Source organism: Poecilia reticulata, linkage group LG23 (assembly GCF_000633615.1).
Source record: "Poecilia reticulata strain Guanapo linkage group LG23, Guppy_female_1.0+MT, whole genome shotgun sequence".
Lineage (NCBI taxonomy): Eukaryota > Metazoa > Chordata > Actinopteri > Cyprinodontiformes > Poeciliidae > Poecilia > Poecilia reticulata.
In genome coordinates, this window is record NC_024353.1 from 14,710,551 (window position 1) to 14,719,326 (window position 8,776).

Genomic DNA, 8,776 nt, shown 5'->3' on the forward strand with positions numbered 1-8,776 from the left:
ATTACAAAACAGCAACATTATAGTGAAACCAAACTGTTTCCCATCAGTTTATGTCAATATAAAACTTATGAAACTTTAACAAAAGTTGCAGACGTGTCTCTGGTGAATATTTAGTCTAATCAAGATTGTTTTTCATTCAGCGACTTTACTCACAGTGGGTAGAGTATCCAGAAATTTTACTCAAGTAAAAGTAACGATACTTCATAATGAAATTACTGAAGTAAAAGTAAAAAGTACAGCACAGTTAAATACTTCCAAAGTTAATTTTTTTTCCAATGGTTACATGTATAAATTACTACCAAACTCTGGCAAAGACACTGAATAAGTGAGACAAACATAAATTATCATGACTATGTAGTAATCATTGAACCATCTGACCGGCCGTTCGTCTGTCCATCCAGTCATCCACACATCCATCCGTTGATCAACCATCCATGTATATTTTTGCATCCTGTTCAGTGCTTCAGGGCTTGGCGTGTGTAACATCAGTGATGTTCACTAAAATAAAGCAAGTTTATATTAATACAGCCCTCTTATACTTTTAAAGTCCCATGAGCATACAACAGACACAACAACAGAGCCTCAGTGTGGCGTATCACAGCAACAAGGCAATGACCTCACACATGGCTGCTTGGTTAGCAGAGCAGCAGCTAAAGATGGCATATGAAATCCTCCTGTGGGAAGTGGCCTGTAGCCCCGCGGCTAAGAGGTTCAGCATGTGGGCTGCAGAAATGTTTGCTCACAGCTACATGATCAGGTTAGCACCAAGTGTTAGAGAAAGCCTCCTTCCTTGTCCAAGTCCAAGAAGAATAAAAGGAAACACCTTGGTTTTGATTTGTGATTGATTAAAACCAGTCAGCTCTAAGATTATTTATCCAACTTTATTTTTTGCCAGTGTTGTTTTATATGTGCTGAGGTTCGGTGTGTGGTTCTAGTGGGATTTTTTAAAATATGTTTTTAATCTTGAATTCACAAGAAATGTAGGATAAGGCAATGTCCTTAACTTTTAAAAATATCTAATTTTTCCATAATTTTGGAAGTCATTTGGTAAGCTAACACAAACAAAATGATAAATCAATAGTAATTATAGTTTACCTAGAAACTAGCCACTTAAAAAATGGGATTTAAGATGTGCAATTTTTGAGGCCTTAGTTAACTAAACTAGTGCCGCCCTCAAAGACTCGCTGTATTGAAGGCTACACACTTCCTATGCACTCTGGTGGATAATCTAAGTGCTGCAGGTGGCAAGTACTAGCCACGGGATAAACTATCTTTATTTAGATGAGCATTTCTATCGAAAACATCCAATAATCTAACCTCTCTTGCATTATGTTTTAAAGGGTTAATTCAAAGTCGCATATATTTGCAACAAGAAAATCCACTTAACTATCTTTACTTTTCTTACGACAGGGATTTCGGCCCAATAGCAAAATGTCATTCAGACAATAAAAAATGTTACTGGTGGACATAAGGAGGAAGAAGTGATTGAAGACAGACTGTTCCTCGACAGTGAACCCAGCACAACAACAACAGCTATCCATGTCCCTACTCCTTCGAGGGTTCAGCAGCCGCTGCAGGATACTCTGAACATAATGGCTTTACTGGGTCTGGTTTGCTTTGTGTTTACACCAGGGGAGCAGACACACTGCTCTGGAATTGACGAGATGGCTGTTTGTGCAGTTTGAGTACATGTATGAAATTTTTAAAGAGTATTATCCGCCACACAAAGCAATCTGCGATCACTGTGGCCCTGAAACTACCAAATGACATGCGCCCGGTGGTAATAGTGGGTCAGAATCAGAGGCACTTCTCAACGTTTCACAATGTTCTCGTCAGAATTGACATTCCGAGAAGTGAAGTGGTATGATTCGACATGATGAAGGCAATCAGAGCCACCTCTGGAGAAGATGAGTTTTCAGTCTGTAATGGTAGATGGAAAGTGACTTGACTGTTCTGACACCTGCATGTGTGCATGTATGGGAAACTGACCGTAGAGGCTCTCAAACTTGAGAAAACAAGGTCCGTCTCAGTTATATTGCACGATCAAGCTATAGTAAAGTACAAAAGTTCATAAACAAGTCAGTCTTGTAATTAATCAAAAAGCAATCGGTCTCTTAATCTCTTAAAAACCAGAACTCATGTAGACATCAATGACACTCAGGGTTTAACACAATTCATATTTGAACATACAACCAATAATGGATCTGAATCTTTTAACGTATTAGACATTTTTATTAAAAGGGTATTAAACGAATATTGACAGGCGTTCAATAAGAGTTTGTCTTGAACTCAACTGTCGAGGTCATTAAAACGTTCATATTTTGGAAACAGCAGGATGTAAACTATAAGGAATGACACACTATCTTGGCTGGACTTAAGAACATTTTGAAGTGACCTGGTTAACAGCCGTCAGTTCAGGTAAAAAGGTCAAACCTGATGTTTCTATGGTCCCTACAGAGCGGAATATTGTACTGAATGTTTCGCCAACAGATATTTGGAGTTTAGAGCTGCCACTGTGGCTAATATTGAACAAAGCAGTAGCTCAATACATGTGACAAATTGCTCTGGAGATAGAATCTCCAAACAATGCCCATGAATTGAATTAACCCATCCAAGAACTGACTGGTATATCGAGCGCTCATTAGCAGGGGTAGGAGACGGTGTATTTATATTTAGAATTGCTCAGCAATACACTTCCCCCTGCTGTCAACAGGCATTCTTCTCCAACTGAGCTCATGGCAGAGCACAAAATAATCCCCACTGAGGTTTATCTTTTTTACTTATAGTTGTGTGTGACACCCAATGCCTGGGTGAAGCAGAGATGGAAAGGAAAGGTGCCAGCTCTCTGGAAAATGTGGTTTTGATTTAGAGTGGGTTAAGGTTATGTAATTATATTTTACTAGAAGTCTATAGTCATTTGATAAATATATCAGAATATGCAATAAAGTGAAATTGAGTTTTTCTTCTCCAGAGGATGTTGAGGAATCAGATCTGAGATCTACAGATCTGAGAACAGCCCTCAGGAGGGAAGTAGCACTTGGTCAAATCTCTTGACACCAAACCATCACTGTAGGGTACCTGTGAAATCAGTGACCTCTTGGTTAGCAATTTCTGTCCACGTCAATGCATTCAGTCTCCATAGTAACCAACAGTTGCACTGACCAAAGGATTTAAGTATTCTTAAATGTTTTCATTATGGTGTTTGTTCTCGACTTTTATGAACACAACTGTGCGAGGGCTGGAGCTACACAGCAGACCACGCCCGGTTGTTGTCTGGACCAGCACAGGTTAGCTGGAACCCGTCAAAACCAGTCAACAACCAAACCACAGCAGCACATCCTGTGTGTGTGCTCCATGCTGTAGCTGTAATCAATCCCTTTATTGTGTATCTTCAGGTACATCGCAATCCGTACATCCCTACTTGGTTTGGTTTTCATAAAACCAATTTTTTTCCTTTGAAAATGATTAGTCCCTCTACTGAATTTTAGTTACCCAGAATTTAGAAGCTTTTATGCTTTTAATAATTGGTTGGTTGCATATAAATTAACACTTTTTAATGAAGTGTATTTAGATCTTTCTGTGGATGGTGAAGTTATTGCCAATTTTGAAAATTTGACATTTTTTTAACCCATAGGTTAAATTAGGCCCATTAATTTAACATGAAACACATTTTAAATACATTTAGATATTCATTAACTTAGGTTTTATTTATGAGCCCAGTAATTTAAACAAAAAAAAAAGAAGCCATAATCTTCACTGTCATTTCTAGGAAACTTTCCTCAGAAGACCAGGTATTGTTTCTTTTTGCTTTCCGTCGTTCCGTTTATCATTCTGATCATTCTCTCTGCTGCTGCTGTCTCAGATACAGATAAGCTGATTTAGCAACCTGCATTATCAACAGCTAAGTGATTCTGATTTAGATGGTGGCTAATTGATTGCTGAAACTCTGCAATTGCCTGGAATTGATTGCCTGTGTCATTGTGCGTCCAGCAGCCTCAGAGGGTGTTGATAGAGATTAGTCATGAACATGGCTGGCATTGCTGCCCTTCTCATGTTGGCACTTGGCTTTAGAGTGTGTGGTGCAGTGTTCTCTCCTTTCTCGCCAACACACACACACACACACACACTCACTCACACACACACAGAGCTGTTCTCACACCTCTCCCTGCTGTCTTTGAGACGCTGCGTTAAGATGGCATTCGTTTTTTCCCACATAATGACGGCCAGTCTAGTGAAACAGGATTTCAAATAGACTTTTCCTCCCACTCACAAAAACAAATCATCCAACAATTAAGATATGAAAATACTGCAGGAAATGCTAAGTCACTGTGAAAGAGTGTTTCTGGACTCAGTCTTTTTTAGGTGGTTTCTTGCTGGAAATAAGTCAAAATCACAATCAAAACCACAATCCTGCTCTGTTTCTGTAGGAATATGTTTTTATCTAGCACAACAGATTTGCAATAATCCTTGTGATTTGATTAGAAAAATAGCAGATCTTTCCCGAAGATTCAAATCAGTGCATCTCTGTGGATTCTTTCATTAAAAGCATGCAGTGTACCCTTGTTTCCAGCAGAGAGCGCTCCAACAAGGTACCACAACTGGTAACATTTGCTGTCAGTGAAAAGAGGCTACATGGGGAATAGCTTTCCCTGTAGACTTACAATAATTCCTCTTTGTTCAGAGCCTGTTTATGCAAATTGTAGATCTCAGTAAAGGTTTTAATTTAAATCATAAGTCTTTAGAAATATGTTTACCAGTTTTTCGATAGGGACTGAATTTCTTGCCAATTTTTCTTTGTGAAAAAGCTCAAGCTCAGTCAGATTGGATGGGAAGTTTGTGTTTATGCATTTAAGCCATTGTGTGTTTTCTATAATAAGGTGCTTTAATTATTATTAATTTCTCAGTGAATTTTAAAAGTGAAAGAACAAGAATATTGTACTGTGGTTGCCTGATAAACACCCTAATGGCACTAAAAGCAACTGAGACTCTGCTGTTGAACATTTGATCAGCCCTTAACACGTCAAGTATCAGTTGATGAATCAGTTACATGGTCTGTTACTTTGCTGCAATAAGTTTATATTTTGTTCTGTTTTTACCCTTCTCTTTGCGCAGTACGTTAGAAACAACCTTCGACACCACAGTGACAACCGAGGTGAACGGGCGGAGTCTCCCCGCCCTCGCTGCTCGCTCCTCCCCCATGGCCTGGCGTCTTGGTCAGTCTCAAACCCCACGTCTCCAGGCAGGCGAAGCCCCCTCCATGCCCAGCGGATATCCTGCGCCCAGGTCCAGCACAGCGGGCGCCGCCCCGAACACGGGCCGATACAGCGGCCACTCGGACCCCTCCAGGTGTGTTACTCATTTACGGAAAAATCATGAATTTGTAACATTCTTTTTTTTTTTTTTTTTTTCTTCTTCTTCTGCAATGACTTGTAAACTTTATTAGAAATTGCTTTGGGTTAATTTGAAATGTAACGGACACAGAGATGAAAAAGAAAGGGAATAGAAAGAGGCCACAGATATTTGGGAGCAGGGGGAGGCGGGTCTGTGTCACTGCGGCAGAATCTCTACGTAGTTAAGTAGTTTTAACACTGCTCTCAAGGTCTTTTTGACAAGTGACATGATTCATTTTCATTCAGCCCTTTTCATATTGCCTTTGTCCAAAAAGCACTCAGAAATTCATGTTTAGCTGGCTATTTAAACGACAACCCAAGGCCTCACTTTTCTTTCTCTCTGCATCAATACAAATAGGCTGCTGTCATCCACCAAGGCTGTCTTTGGTTCTTCAAGCCTCCAACGGGAATTTTCAGATGATGCATTTCTGCAGACGTTGCTGGCTCTCGATAAGCTGACAGATTACCTCAATAAGAAAAGAGACAAGTTTTGTTATAGTGCCTCTCCAGCTAGTGGCCTTCATCGATTACTATGTAAAAAAGTCAAGAGAAGTGTAAAACTATTCCTATTCCACATGAGCACACACTCCACAGATAAAAGATGCTCCAAACACTTAAACAATGATCATTACTACATAATAAAAAGCTGTGGTCAGAAGCTTACGTCTAACACGTCAGGGACATGATGTCATATTTTGACGGATTAATTTGAACAACATTTTTCAAGGGTGGAATAATCACGAAGCAAACTAATTAAGGCTGGAGCCACTCAAGATGATTATCCATTGAAAAATGGTTTTGATCACTTTGATCAAAACCATTTGATCAAATTAAACTTTTGACCCCAAGTCGTCGTCTTTATGATGAAGAGAGATTCTTTGGCAGGTGCTAACCCAAAAGTCAGCAAAACCTCACCCTGCATGGAACTGGAAATCACTGGAATACCATGCAACTATCTTGTAAAGCAGGTCTTGCATCACATTTGACTAAAAGACGAAGCCCACCATTAAAGAAGCACCTTACAAGCTTTGATGCCTTCCGGCTCCACAAATAAAATGCATTTCCACACATGGACAATCCAACCACCTTCTGAAGAAAGACTGACTGACCTCAATCTTTAAAAGTATGCTTGAAGAAGTCAGGTTGAGGCTTTCCACTTCAAAAACTTAACACATTTGGGTTTTCCAACAGAACAATGAACCCAAACACACATCAAAACTGATGGTGAATGGATAAAGCACATCGTTAAATATCTTGATAAAACACAATGTAGAACAGCTCGAGCCATTGTTTTGGTTTTAATATTTCAATTACTAAAGAACTGTCCATTTGCAGATACCTAACCGACAGTGGGCTCCACCTCTACGGACGGACGGCAGGCCGATCCTCGGATGTGGCTTCTCCTCGCGAGATTGCCCAGAGAGGGAGCAAAGAGATGCAGGGCGACATTGACAGGTGAGGACAGAATCGATCAGTGTTGCTGTGGCTGCTGGTGTCTGTGTCGAGATGATGCACAAGAGAATAACCCAAGCACAGGAGGAGGCAAAAAAAAAAAAAAAAAGAAGTTCTTTCATGGCAATGTGCATTAAGATTGTGTTCCTCACATGTTTCTTCATTAGCTTCTCTGGTTGCTTTTCATTATCAGCTTCAATCAGCAGAACAAGTTTAAGCGCAAACACCCCAGAGTGCACTGTGATGTACTGTTAATGATGCTGATGCATAAAAAAAATATAAAAATATAAAATGTAGCAAAAGTGAGCTGATCAAACTAATATGAGAGTCTTTGAGCCTTTGATGTTTGGAGAGAGATCTGTGAGCGTTTTTGTCACATCGAGCGACTCTACTTACTGTACTGTTAAATTATTAATGTTGTTCAGACTGGAGTGTAAAACATCACATTTTGCTTTATTGTATTCAGTGAATGAGTCGCCTACTTACTGTTATCCTTCTCTTGCCTATGTGCTTTATGTCTCTTACTTTTAAGTGTATGCTGTCTGTTTTCTGCACAGTATTTTGGAAAAATTGAGGGTTCAGAAAGCATGAGCTTACTGAAGACAGAGGTTTGCAATGGTATAAGGACATGGGAAACAAGAGGAAACTTAAGCTGCTGTCATTCTGGTTCCTGTGCTGCCGTGTATGTTATGGTATCACAAAATGTTTTACATAGCTCTAAACATGAAGAAATTAAGGTGTGAAAACATCAGCTTTGTTTCTACTTTTTTGATTACAGTATCTTGTTTTAATTTACATGAGGACCAAGTGGTGTTTTAAACTCAGATATGCCAATAAACCTTCATCAGCGCAGACAAAGTTCTGTTCTGCATAGTTGAGCATGAGATTGGAAAACTGTATTGTTGGGTCGTTGCTGCAACATTTGAACAAGAATTTCTTTAGTGGTGGCACATGATTGTGATATAGCAGGCTCTGGAGTTTTATTTTGACATTTTAAGGACTTGCTTAGTTTACGCTATTACCAACTCTCTAGACAGACTTGTGATTTTATATCACAGGTGTCAAATTGTGACTTATGGGCTATTTGGTACCCTTGGAGTGAGTTTATGCGGCCTGTTACTATGATTTTACAACAGTACAAATTTAGAGTTGATGCAGAAGCATTTTTATTTTACTGTTGAGTAAGTCCTTTTTAAAGCCGAAAATGTGAATTACATGCACATTGTTTGGTTCTAATTTAACTCCATTGTACATACCATTATAAACATCGAGGGACTTTTACACAAAATGAGAATTTATTAAATGTAGCTAAATATTTCCAAACTGAAACAGAAAACACCTTTTTATGTGTCAGATCTTGAATTTTCAAAAAAAAAAAAAAATCTGCCAACATTTTTTTTTGTTCATTTTATTGTTGAGCAGAAACCAAATATGTCACACAGTGTTTGGTTTTTTTTTGTGTATGTGTGCTTCTAAGTGACAAAAATATTCGTTGTGGCCCGCGGGTATTTTCAACTTTACAACTTTGGCCCCAGTTGCACAAACAATTATATTACAACGTGATAAAACAGTATGTAATTTAGGGTGTTGCGAGGTTTTGCACTACATAGTATTATTAGCGTCTGTTTTTGTTTCATCCTGGAACAAAGTGATCTACATTTGGAGTTTGTTTTTGCTATAAATCAGCCGACTGGCGTTCTGGCTTTATGTGGCCTGAGTCGGGGAATCAGCAGGCCATAAACTCTCCCGCTGAACCGCGTCTCTTAACTAAAGACATGGCTGCTGTGCAGGAAAAGTTGGTGTTCTACAGTCATGGCCAAAAGTTTTGAGAATGATTCAAATGTTAATTTTTACAAAGTCTACTGCTTCAGTTTTTATAATGGCAATTTGCATATACTCCAGAATGTTATAAAGAGTGATCAGCTTAACAGCAA

The 8,776-nt window shown here is 39.0% G+C and overlaps 1 protein-coding gene across 16 annotated transcripts in view; it reads left to right on the top strand.

The window, feature by feature from the left end:
- The window catches only part of nav3 (neuron navigator 3), a 370,879-nt gene that overhangs the window by 304,533 nt on the left and 57,570 nt on the right, over positions 1-8,776 (top strand). For all 16 annotated transcript variants that reach the window (XM_008401340.2, XM_017302697.1, XM_008401338.2 and 13 more), the window contains 2 exons: positions 5,113-5,346; positions 6,726-6,845. In XM_008401340.2, the coding sequence (XP_008399562.1) occupies positions 5,113-5,346; positions 6,726-6,845 (354 nt within the window). The remainder of the gene's footprint in view (positions 1-5,112; positions 5,347-6,725; positions 6,846-8,776) is intronic.